This window comes from Laccaria bicolor, genomic scaffold (assembly GCF_000143565.1).
Source record: "Laccaria bicolor S238N-H82 LACBIscaffold_4 genomic scaffold, whole genome shotgun sequence".
In the NCBI taxonomy this organism is placed as follows: domain Eukaryota; kingdom Fungi; phylum Basidiomycota; class Agaricomycetes; order Agaricales; family Hydnangiaceae; genus Laccaria; species Laccaria bicolor.
The window spans coordinates 2421741-2434201 of record NW_001889875.1 but is presented as its reverse complement, the minus strand read 5'-3'; the positions used below and the strand labels follow the sequence as shown (position 1 = coordinate 2434201).

The 12461-nt window shown below is 48.6% G+C and overlaps 4 protein-coding genes across 4 annotated transcripts; 3 read left to right on the top strand and 1 right to left on the bottom strand.

Moving 5' to 3' along the window:
• Positions 1-817: 817 nt before the first annotated feature.
• Positions 818-1303, bottom strand: LACBIDRAFT_312064 (uncharacterized protein; the record flags this gene model as incomplete). Its single annotated transcript, XM_001876768.1, has 3 exons — positions 818-831; positions 888-1187; positions 1246-1303. The coding sequence occupies 3 exons, from the start codon at positions 1301-1303 to the stop codon at positions 818-820; spliced, it is 372 nt and encodes a 123-aa protein (XP_001876803.1).
• Positions 1304-2441: 1138 nt separating this feature from the next.
• LACBIDRAFT_323850 (uncharacterized protein) lies at positions 2442-5216 on the top strand (the record flags this gene model as incomplete). Its single annotated transcript, XM_001877204.1, has 8 exons — positions 2442-2570; positions 2620-2783; positions 2833-3621; positions 3755-3940; positions 4076-4220; positions 4269-4366; positions 4486-4705; positions 4770-5216. The coding sequence occupies 8 exons, from the start codon at positions 2442-2444 to the stop codon at positions 5214-5216; spliced, it is 2178 nt and encodes a 725-aa protein (XP_001877239.1).
• A 2529-nt stretch (positions 5217-7745) lies between these two features.
• Positions 7746-11034, top strand: LACBIDRAFT_312062 (uncharacterized protein; the record flags this gene model as incomplete). The annotated part of the gene is made up of 5 exons (XM_001877203.1): positions 7746-7845; positions 8029-8070; positions 8129-9879; positions 9933-10078; positions 10134-11034. The coding sequence occupies 5 exons, from the start codon at positions 7746-7748 to the stop codon at positions 11032-11034; spliced, it is 2940 nt and encodes a 979-aa protein (XP_001877238.1).
• Positions 11035-11535: 501 nt separating this feature from the next.
• Positions 11536-12038, top strand: LACBIDRAFT_246464 (uncharacterized protein; the record flags this gene model as incomplete). The annotated part of the gene is made up of 2 exons (XM_001877202.1): positions 11536-11615; positions 11666-12038. The coding sequence occupies 2 exons, from the start codon at positions 11536-11538 to the stop codon at positions 12036-12038; spliced, it is 453 nt and encodes a 150-aa protein (XP_001877237.1).
• Positions 12039-12461: the final 423 nt, after the last annotated feature.

Here is a 12461-nt window from a genome sequence, read left to right as displayed (position 1 = left end):
CAAGGGAGTGCCGTCTTTCGGATCCATTTCTCTAGGGTCAATGTCAAAGTAATAGGCGTGGTTCTTGTCTTTTCTAGCATTAACGATATCTAGGGCCTCATTGCCCGTTGCCACCATGCGACCAGCGTGAAGAATCTCGACATGCAGCGCCCTTCAGATGGAGGTTCGATGATGTAGTTAGACATTTTGAACAAGGGGGGATGCCAATAAGCTGCGTAAACGTAGGAAGGAGGGATAAACTGAGAATGAGGGGGGATGGGTCCTTTGATGTTTTGAGGTTGCAGCTGAGCAATTGCTTGATTGGTCGTGGTTTGAGACCATGCGGCGCAAAAATTCAGCTATGGACCTCGAAATGCGATTCTTTGTCTGAACAAGGCAACGGCCCGTCACATAATCAGGGGAATTTGGGAGAAAAACGTTTCACGAAGGGGTCAAAGAAGTAGAATTCCTGCAAAGGGACGGATCAGTAAGTTTTTCTGCAGAAAAACGGCGAAGAGAGAAAAGTTCAGAAAAAGCGGACAAGTACTACCAAAGTAGCCCTGCCGAAGGTAGCTGAGATAATTTTCTGCAGTGCAGGGTGCGCTCCTGCGTAAAGCCAAATGCCTCAAACATCATAGAACGACGAAAAACGACAGCGATACCAATGAGGAAAAGAGAACTCACCAACAACATTCTGGCACACGAGCTGACGAGCTTTTGAGGCTATACGCGCCCACAGTGCGTGACGCTCGGAAAATGATATAGCACACCCTTGAACTCCCGACCTTATCTTTGGATTTGGGGGGGATGAAGACCCCTCTAAGAACTACCCAAAAGCTCAGAAGGGTAAACCTGACATTGATGACTGAGTCAGTGCAGCAAAAACAGGATGAACAAGAAAGACTAACCAACAGTGTTTCTACCACTAATCGTAAGAATATCTGCGGCGGCCACCATCGCTTTAAGATTGGGATGTTCCGGGTATCGAACGCCGCCTTGCACCAGGCGTGTAAAGGGGTCATACGTTTCGTTCAACGAGTATGAAAGAAACGAGCGTGGCATGAAGCAAGTACGGCCAAAGTCAATGACCCATAATCTGCCTGACTCGTCGACTAGAAAGTTGGCAGCGTTCAAGTCGGATGGACACAAAACCAAGTCTTCTTGGGCTTCCTTGCCGAATTCAACGTTCATAATCCTTCGACATTTGGCTAACTTGTGCAGGAGTGTCAATGAATACTGGGGAGTTGAATTGAGTGGAGGACGTACACGTTTGATCTGACGATGGAGATATTCGACCTTCGGGTATTTGACAGCTGACCTGCATTCAACGAAGAAGTCGTGGCCGATAGTTCCGCCACAATAGGTCCTGGAGGGGTGTCTGCAGGTACTCGGAGTTCAATGAGTTGTCTGACGGCAGAAACAGCGGCTTTCAGATCCTCCTCTTTGTATTTGCCTGTGGCAAGTGATTTGCGGTCTGCGACTGTCTTGCCTGAGACGAACTCCATGACGATATGGCGACACCACCCGATGGAAAAGATTACGAAGACTTCTGGAACGCGAAAGGTGCTCGAGGGGTCCGCGTTTACGATACGTGCGACATAATCCTGTGTGAGACCTTCGCCTACGGTGAGGTCACCGAATTTAACCCAATACCGAGGAAAACCCTCTGTGTGGATGCACAAGCCATTCCCATCATGAAAACCTGCAGTTTTACACAATCTAGCGATGTCGTCAAGGGATGGAAGGACTTGCTCCGCCAAATGCTCGATCTTTACGTCTGATTTGACTATGATTGATGTAGGCTGATAAACTGGATGAAGTTGGCCTCAATTTGAACAGAAGCAGATGGAAAGTCTGTTGAGATTGACATGACTGGACACTTATTTGTTCGTGTTTATACTCTTTCAGAATAACTTATCAATCTTGCGCACTTCCAGCTTGATACTTAGAACGCACTAGATTGACTTCTGGTTACTTGCGAATGTTAGCGCTCATGTTATGGGGTCTACCCGTTGAAATTTTCTAGACTCGCGACCAGCTCTCGATGGATGGACTCAGTTTTCAGCCTTGCTTCTCAAGTCAGAGATCGAACAATCCGCAACCTCATCGCAATCGGGATGTAATCACGGGTCGGGGTGGTTTCTAGGAGGCGCTAGAGCTGAAGGAAGGTTCTGGCACTTTGTCGGTCGATGGAAGAAGGTCGGTCAGTCTTTCAAGTTGCCTTCGCCCTTGAAGCGAGATGGATGCTGAAAAACATAAACAGGGATCTTTCTTTATCCTATGCAATGAATCTGCTATTCTCACCTTATCGAACAAACAGCCATAGTAGGGAGTGTACAATGCGCCACTTTCTTTGTCGATCTCAAACCTTGGTACAAAAGCCTCAAGGGCCACTGGCTACACTATTTAATGGAGGACACTCACCCCTTTTCAATATTTTCCAGCCACTTAGACCCCTCAGCATGAGCTCGCCAGAATCTCAAAAGAAATTCGTGTACACGAAACGCGAGACTCCTTTTTTTGTTCTTGATCTGGAGTATTACAAGGAGGATGGGGACTTCACCATCCTCGTCGAAAGCACTCTGTTCAAAGTAGGTCATTCACCATTGGCAATACAAGCGGGCTCATGATAACCCCAAGGTGCACCGATTTCTATTGTCGCGTGACTCTTCAGCATTTGCCGACATGTTCAAGGATGCAGTGGCACCTCGAGTATCTGGTCGCGACGCGACTGACGAAGGCCCTCTTCTACTGGCTGACTCTTGTGAAGAACTAAGTGCGCTTTGTTGGGCTTTGTACGCACTGTACGTTTCAAAGTTAGCCCAAGTTATCAAACGTCTAACCGCCATATAGCCCGACGGAAGTCATCTTGCAAGAGGATGATTCCACCATCAACATCCCCAGGTTAGCTAACCTCGCAATCATTGCGAACAAGTACCATTTTGTTTCCTACGAAAGATGGTCGATTGCCGCTCTGGTGAAATGTGCTCAGCGGCAAAGCTTTCGTTTCCTGGAGGCCTCGACGGTCACCCTTCTGCGACAAGTTCTCACCGCTGCAATCTTATGCAACGAACCCGCCCTCCAAGAACAGGTAGAATCCGCATGGATCTCTCGTCTTCAATGGGATGAAACTATGTCTACTGCAGACGCTCTCGCATTTGGAGAGCGGCATGGTTTGCGAAGATTCCAAGGGAAGGTTTATTACGAGGCATTACTGAAGATGAAACCTATCCCTGCGGAAAATTCCACAGCCTTCGCACGACCAGAAATTTCTTTGACCTCGTCACAGGCCGAATGTTTACAACAGGGCTACTTCTCGCTCTCGAACTACCTCAAAAGGCTTCTTTTTGTCAATCCCCCGCAGATTGTCAAGTGCCCGGCTTGTCCTGACATACACCACGCCTCGATCTGCAAATTCGAGTGGGATCATCAATGGAGCACTATAGTCTACCTTTTCATGCAGAAAGAAGAGACAGTGAACCCTCGGTCGGCTATCTTAGAAATGCGAACTAGAACCAATCAATGCCCTAGCACCCATCCAGGTTGCATACAAGCGTCAGCGGCTGGACTTTCCACGATTCTCGCTCATTTGGACGCAACACTACCTGACCATTTCCTTAGGCCTATTCCAACATCGAGAGGGTCAGTTCCGGTGCATTCTTGAACGCCCTCTTTCCGCTCCATTCCCAGTATCTATACCCTCAATCTCAAGTATCGAGTTGTGGTTACCTTGACATATTATCGTACATTACTAGTCTGCATAATAACATGTCAGTTTAGAGCTTTGTTTGTTCTGGAAGTCAACCTTTTTCCAGAAGTCGTCATCCTTGCACAAATCACCAGCGCTTCCGCCAATTGTGTACACACCCGCAAAGAACAATTGGCAATTCGAAGGTGGCCCGATCGTGTCATGGGTTCTGGAAGCTTATCTCGTTGCTAGCATCCCGACCAGAGGTTTGAGGTATTGTCTTCTTACACTGGCCACCGCCGGGGCCACAGTGCCACATTCAATCCCCCTTAATTATTCTATCGGTGGCGATGGCGTCTTATTATAAGGACGACCTTCTGTTGTCTTTTTGATCATGGTTATGTATAGACAATCCACCGTGGACCACCGACTTACGGTCACAACGAAATTTTCTCGACGCGGACACTGTCGACCTTCGCCACTGCGGAATGAAATGAAAGAGGTGGATGAAAGGGATGTTCGTGTCGTGCGAGTGCAGAAGAATCTCTTCGAGGTCAGTTCTTTCATCTTCCTGTACCCATCCCACTAAGATGCTTTCTAGGCGCCCCTTGAGTTTTTTGCTCAGATGCCTCCGGAGTTCCTCGAGATCATCGCCTTTACCTCGGGAAAAGGCATGTCGGCTGCCGATCCCATCGTTTTGTCAGGCCATACAGCTCCCCAGTTTAGATTGCTATTATCGGCCTTCGCCGCCTAGTGTGTAGTCTGCCTTTTCCCGTCTGTTCAACCCATCTAAACGCGTCCACTTAGCCCTCAACTAGATTTTCGCAAGTTCTCGCTATTTCAGCTGCTTTCACTTTCCGAACTATCCTGCCACTATGGCCTCCAAAACCTCAGGAGTTGGTGCTTGGGGGCCTTCTTTACTGTCGTGAATTGCCAAGAATCACCTTTGCGAACCGCATCGCATTTGGTCGTATTTCGAATGATGAAGTTGGCGTTGACCTTTCGACATCGACCGTCGGTCTTGTGCATCCAGGATCAGTGGGTACGGCGGTTGCTTTTGCACGAACTGCCTGCCCTTCCTGCGCTTCTGCTGGCAGAGCAGTATGGACTTCGACATCTCCTTGGTCATGCGTACTATGCGTATCTCATTCACGTCGGACCTCGTATGCTTGAGGTCTGTGACCCCAGTTTCGAGCACCTTTCGATGAAGCAAAAGATGCACCTCCTGGAAGGATATCATTCCCTGTTTGTATATTCAAAGCACCTATACGCAACTGCGCCGATCCTGGAGCAGGCAAAGGGATGCAAATTTCACTCGCGATGTATTAGCGCGTGGAAGATTCGGTGGGGCTCCGCGGCTGAGCATCCATCCACGGCGTCTGATAATGATGTCGTCAGTCGGCTCTCGCACATACGAAAGATCTTAGAAGATGACTTCCCCTTGAGCGTATGCTTGACACCGGAGTGTAGGATTCTTGCTTTGGAGTCGGTGTCGAAGAAACTGACGGAATTCACGAGTAATCTACATCACCACTTTGACCTCGCGTGAACGGTCGGTAGTTGGTTAATTCTATATCATCGCCCCATTATAATTATAACATAGTGCTTTGCATCATCCTCTTCCGTCATGGGTCGTCGTCAGCGTCCAGCATACCGCTATAACCTGCACTCCAAGGATCCAAAAAATGTTTTATGTTTCACGTAGTGGGGCTAGAGCCACGTGAAGCCAGAAAGTGGAACCTTCATGAATGAGATAGTCGTCGTAAGACCAATCTATTCTTACTATATTCTCCACCCAACTAATGAGGCAGAAGCGTCCCGCCCGCGCGCAGACGTGGAGCTAGCGAATCTACTCCTAGAAACGTGTATCGTATAGAGGTTGAGGCACCACTCCGGATCCGCGACTCAACATTTGTTTGACATTTCATGGTTTCAAGCCTTTCGACGTCATGACAGGACTTCTAGCTACTAACTGCATTAGTATCGTCGACCACTCCAAAGTCTCTTTCTGCTCGGAGCAAACCCTACAGGACCATATTAGGACTAGAAAGCTTCGGGTGTCTGTCTATTGCCCCACTTTCCTCCGCAAGGATTGCTCGAACTCAGAATGTATAGCGAACTTTCAGGAAGCTACTCCATCGTCACTTGGTGACGTCATGCAAGTGGGGCTAAATTTAAGATTTCGATCATGATCGTTATGAAGTTACATAATCACGAAGCCAACGTGAAATGCCTCCGTGCCGCAACGAATCAACTGCAACAGATCGCAGCACCGAGGAGAGGTGAATATTTGCCCAATAGGCACCCGATTAGACGTACGTTGATTGGCGGCATTTTTTCTCAATAATATACTATGTACTAGTAAATGTATTCAGAATATGCCCAATATTTCGAGATTACTCACAACTCATTTAAATTGCAACCACTAGGCATATTTTATGTGTAACTAACATCCTCAATATGTTTTCATCTGAGCTTGATTAATGAATTCATTTCGAAACTATTTACTTTACAGATGTGAAGGAGTCCATTGAATACTCAATGCCTGCAATCAACTCATGTCCGATTACTTACTTGCTAGGAAAATTACCGCTTCTCCTCGGTGCAACCACATTAACCTTGCGCACACATTCCATGCGCACGTCCTCCCCGTCATGGCCGCTTCATCTTTCTTAGGTTAAATCAGAGCTGGCCATTTTTTAAGAGAGCTTGAGCGGTCATGCAGCGCAGATCTTCGGGCTTCGGCTGATAATTGTCCCTGAAACTCGAACAAATGTTCCAAAATCAGTTGCGGCCACCGGCCCCTTCCAGTTGAATATTGGCAAGACGATGCGTCAGTGGGCGTCACAACACTCGAGCGCAACGCTTGTGTTTAAAATACACTTTCTCTTTTTCCTTCCTATACGTCCATCCTGGGTGAAGTATGTAACTTTCTGCATCCTCTATATTTTTCGTTTAGGGTTTCGATTTCTCGTGGATTAATTCTGTAACTTACAAGCCGCCAAGAATCAAGATCTGTGCGTGTGTTTTTCTTTCTTTTCAATTTGCTTGAATTTGCCTTTCATGATGCATGCGTTCTAGGCCCAGGGCCCAGGTTCGAGGCCTGTGCCTAAGCCTCTCCACATTTTCAATTTTCAAACCCAATCAAATGCAAAAAAAGTGGATGATGCTCGGGAAGAAGTGGAAAAAGGACTTTGGGCTTGCAAAGTGCTTTTTGTAGTATTTTGAACCTTAGTTTGAGCTACCTACATTCTCATTTACGTCACATCTTCCTGGTTAAAATGGAAAACCACTTAGCCTAGATGAACCGAGCAATTGGGTTGGTGGAGTATTTGATGCAAATTTGAGGGAGATTCACGGTTGAATTTCCCCACCTTCTTGATCTCTGCCCGACTCTTATCATTCTCTTCGTCTGAGTGGTGAAATTCAGCCTGCTTGAACCTCATACACTCATCTTTCCCTATTGGAAACTATCGCATGATCCGGTCAAGACACAGAGAACTGTCCACACACCGCCTGGCGACAACGATGCCATGCCTTCGGCCTTCCAGACAACTTTGCCCCTTTCATGATATCGAGCCTTGTTCTAGTCTCAAGCTCACGAACTTCTGAGCAATGGGCTCGATTGGCAAGGCTCGGGGGCTAAATCTCGGAGGGTGCCAAACACTATGGCTAGGCTTTTGACCTGACATACCAAACTCTTCTGTTGCCTATCACATCAATTCGCCCCTTGCGAGGCAATGCGTCCGACTACATGGTTAATGTTCTACTGTTACAACCCTGGCTATGGGCGTAATCTGACGTACTGAAGAATCTTGACTTGTTGGAGGCGTTCTTGCACACAGCCTTGATACAACGCTTTTTGCGGCGATCACAATCGTCATGACGGGATAACGTCATTGTTCTCACGACTTCCAAGTTATAGAAACTCACTTGTCTTACACAACTCACATTGAAAGAAACTCAGGGAGACCTTACACGAGGTACCTCCAAATCATCATCACCCTGTTTTTCTCGCGTCAGGCAGTTTCACGAACTTTCTCGCACCCAAGCGATTTACAAAAAAAGGCCGTTTAAAATGCCAACAAGTGAAGACGTCGACTCTCGATTCCCCACTCCTCCCAGTCCCCCAACTCCTGGCCCTAACTCAAAAAGCAGCATGGCGAAGACTGGACAAGGTGAGTCACGTGCTACGTTTCCACGTGGACTTGAAGCCACGAACGAAAAAACATTTCAAGTCAACTTTGTGTTCAACTCCATCATAGAACAGCAGGGGATCGCACCTCCTGTTACGTATTCTTCTGTCCTCTTTTCCTTTCTTCTGCTTTAATTTTTTACGTCCGTTTCTTATTTAACTTTAGAGCAACTCTTTGATTCGGTTCCAACAACTCAAGGGATTTCTAGCAAGTCGCGTTTCTAGCACCTTCTAAGTGTGTGACTAATTTCTTCCACTAACCGCAGGTTTTTATGATTCTGCCGCCACAAACACTTCGCCTATTTTAAAACCAACTGACGGTGAAAGTGGTTTGGGTACCTCGTGTGATTCCATGTATGGTGGCGAAAGTAGAGCCTCGGCAGATTCTTCGATGTCTGGTCCCGCTCGGGCTGGATCCAATCGACGTCGCCGTCCCCACGCGACGTCGAGTAGCAGACCTCCCGGAATTCAACCTTCCCACTCCCCAACCACTCAAAACTACGGTTTGCCACCCCCGTTTGGCCCTCATGAAAACACCCAACCTCCTACGAGTTTTTTGGGACCCCCTCTCCATTATCATCAACCCTCCGGAGTGCCTTTCAATCAAGGGAGTGGTTTTGTTGGACAATATCCGATGTCGCCACACCCACCTCCCGTGACGATGGGCCATCCACAGCCGTCCTTCACATACCCACACGCATTTCACCATCCAACAGTGCCAGACAACAACATGGCGGCGTCGACAAATATACTTGGTAGCCACCAGAACGTGCTACACCATCCTCCTCCTGTTTATCCGTATTCGAATGTTCTAGATGGTTCTTCCCAACACGCCTCGTTCACAGGAGCCGCAAATTCCCCAGTTTACTCGCCGCACCAGGGTCATGCCTTAAATTCTCCCTTGTCACCATCCGCTGCTGGTCCAGGCAGTCCACTGTCGCCTTACATCGGCACGACTCCATTCCGATACTCTGCTCCACACTTTACATACTCCCAATCGTTTCCTACGGCAACCAACGCGTACCGGGGTTCTTATGGGCCAGCGGCGTATGGCCAACACCAGCACTTTCCCCCTTCATCACCAGAAGCCGATCCAACAGGTGCGTGGTGGTATCCTCCTCATGCCATGACGCCCCAGGGCTATGAAAGCACGCCACCATCGTATGGGCCCCGTTACCCTTTCCAATATTTCCAGACGGGCCATCGTGATTTAGACGGACCGTATAATTCTGCGTCTCCGTCGTCTGGAAACCCATTCCCTATGTCACCCAATCGTCCCCCCTCCGAAGAAGCACCATCCCATAATTCCCCTTACATCGGTCCCTCATCCGATCCTGATTCAGCCGCGAGCGGACAATCTCAGGTTCCCGATAAACCTGTCATCCGTCGTTCCTACCACCCTAATCCACCCGCCCACCGTTCTGAATGGGTTATGTGGGTAGGGAATGTACCTTCTGATTCTGTTCATGACGGATTGTGGCGCTTCTTCAACCAGCCTCCAGAAGGTTACTCCCCTAACAACGACGCCTGGGCCTCAGGAGTGCTGTCCATCTTCTTAATTTCACGCTCCAGCTGCGCTTTTGTCAACTTTGATAGCGAACAGTCTTTGCACGCTGCAATTGAACGTTTTAACGGCAAGCAGCTGCGACCACAAGAAGCCCGGTGTCCCAAGCTCGTTTGCAGGGTCCGAAGAAAGGACGACGATTTGAAGGCAGGCGTTGGCGGGCAACGTGGGGTGGGATTGCACGTACAGTGGATAAAAGATCAGAAGGGTAAGGCTAAAGAAGCGATGAAAGGTGCCCCTATGATAGCCTCTGATCGTCCCACGCCAACCATGGGTAACCCAGACCCTCTCTCCCGCCCCTTGGCGTCTGTGTCCTTATCTAGCGACCACGAGAGTCTGAAGCGCGCTCATTCCAAACATTCTAGCAGTTCCGGATCATATGCGTCAACTGACTCTAGCGTCCTCACCCGTTATTTTCCAAAGCGATACTTCATTCTTAAGTCGCTTACTAGGGTAAGTGATGCCTTCTCTACGTAATTTTCATAGCCCAACTTATATTTTTCTAGTACGACCTGGACCTTAGCGTGGAAAGCGGGCTATGGGCAACGCAGAAGCACAATGAGGGTATATTGGATCAAGCTTTCCGCACAAGCAAAGACGTGTATCTCATTTTTGGGGTGAACAAGAGCGGAGAATTCTACGGCTATGCAAGGTGAGGTATTTCAATCCTGGAGGGCTGCTTTTGTTAAACTGTTTCGCACCATCAGGATGGCTGGTCCTGTCCGTCGCAGCGAAGCTCATGTTTCTTGGGCATCACGCAATGATTCTGGAAGCCGTTCATCACGATCACCCGACGCAGCTCAGGCAACGATGCAAATGATGACACCCACCAGCCCATTCCGCCAATCGGCCGCAAAGTCGTTGTCAAACGCCTACTTCCCCCCTTCCTCCGGCAAGTTTGTGGGGAATTCACCTATGCCTGTAGATGGCAGTCCCGCTTTGAACTTGGAAGGAACGGAGGAGCCAGGTGATGCAACGACTCCAGGTTTACATCATAGGCAGCAAGCCCGGTCTGCACCGGCCATTTTGGGCAAGCCCCAATCGCCGCTCACTCTTCGCACACCATATCAAAAGCAGAGTTTGCCTACCATGAACGCGTTGACACCGACTCCTGCAGACAGCTTTGAGCTTGATGCATCAGCGCCTGTGCGAGCCATGAGGGGGAATCACGGCACTACCTCAGAGTCCTCTTCTAAGGTTGTCCCGCCTTTAGAAGTTGTAACGGAAGCTGAAGAGGAGAAGGCTGAAGATCAAGAGGACGACGGCGGATTGGAGAGGGCTGAAGACAAGGTTGCAGAAGGAGGTGACGAGCCGGAGGGAGGAGCTGGTGGCCGTGAGGATGCATGGGGGGATTGCTTCAAAATCGAATGGCTCTGCACGGAGAAGCTGCCATTCTACCGTATTCGACATCTACGGAACCCTTGGAATCACGAACGAGAGGTGAAAGTGTCGAGAGATGGTACTGAGCTGGAGCCCATTGTTGGGCAACGGTTGTTGGACGAGTGGCAAAACCTTGCTGAACCACCTGCGGTGGGGCCTGGGAAACCATCTGGCTCCACGAGACGTTCGGCTCCAAAATCTAGCGCTGGGGGGAGTACAAAACGGTAAGGTTTAGAAGGGGATGGAAAATATTCACGACAACTGAATCCCACAACTCAAAATTTCGTGCATGTTTAAACACGCTTGCGCTTTGCTATCGTTTATCCCACAATCGTGTTGGTCTCCTCCCATTTTTCTTCCGCCTACAGCGATGCTGATGATTTTTTTCTTTTAAGATCTATGACATAACAGGACCATCTTGCACATTCACGAAACAAGACTGTCACTCTTTTATCATCTCTGGAGATATTTTACTCATGGACTCGGGCCAACATCATCTATCTGGTTGCACTCTTCGCATGTCGCTTTCATCCTCGGGGTGTATGATTCACTGCATTTTCTTTGGCTGTAGCTATAGGTTAGAATCGTCTTTATGTAATACCTCGTATAGTACCATAGCAATATACACGTAGCACAGCGGTTCCCTTGTAACTCCCGCGTGACTGGCTAAAATTAGCAAAGTATATATCTAAGATGTTTAACTTGCAAGCTCCATCCAACATTACACTCATGGCCGACATTCTCCCTCCTTTCTGTGCAGACACAGCTCATAAGAAAGTCAAAGCAGCACAGGCTTTGTGGAACACGCGGTAATAGATTATTAGATATGGATGGTACGCGATGCTCAAGAATCCTTCAGTGATCCTCAGAAAGTATCGCTCGCCTACACACCCAACAGCATCTGGCGAAATCGTGATGTCTTCATCCGAGGAACGGATGAGATCGTGAAGTTCCTAACAGAGAAATGGGGCGTGGAGAACGGATACCGCCTGCGCAAGGAGTTGTTCTCGTTCACAGATAACAAGATTGCGGTCCAATTCTGGTACGAGTTTCATGACGAGTTGGGTCAGTGGTGGCGATGCTATGGGCTGGAGGATTGGACCTTCGCGGAGGATGGGAAGATGGAGAAGAGGATGATGAGTGGGAACGACGTGAAGATCAGTGACAAGGATCGTTGGTTCAAGGGGAGCGTAGATGTCGACAGCGTGAAGATAGGGGAAGAACATTGGTAAGAGTTTTCTGAAACGTTGACATCTCATGCGAAGCGCTCGTCTGTATATCTATGTCAATTTGCAAGTAAACCGGGGTCGTGGTCTTGCTTCCGTGGCTAGTGATGTGGAAGGAAGGAAGTGCGCTACGCCGCTATCCAGTCCCAGGAATGTCATACTTTCGATTTACCTTTTTTAAGCTGGAATCCAGAAATAATGCATCTAATCTTGCTACACCTTGAATACTAGTAAATGTGAGCGTGGTGCATCATAACAAGTTGAGAAAAACATACAGGGTGGATGCCGCCGTCGGGCGATAGCTCCTGGTGAATCCAAAGAGGTGAGCTGGGTAATATGTATTCACAATACTCAAGCAAGGGGGACGGTGAAGTAGTGCGCCGTCTTCGAGCAAGCTATTGACCTGTCAAAGGCACGGCCAGTCGTGGA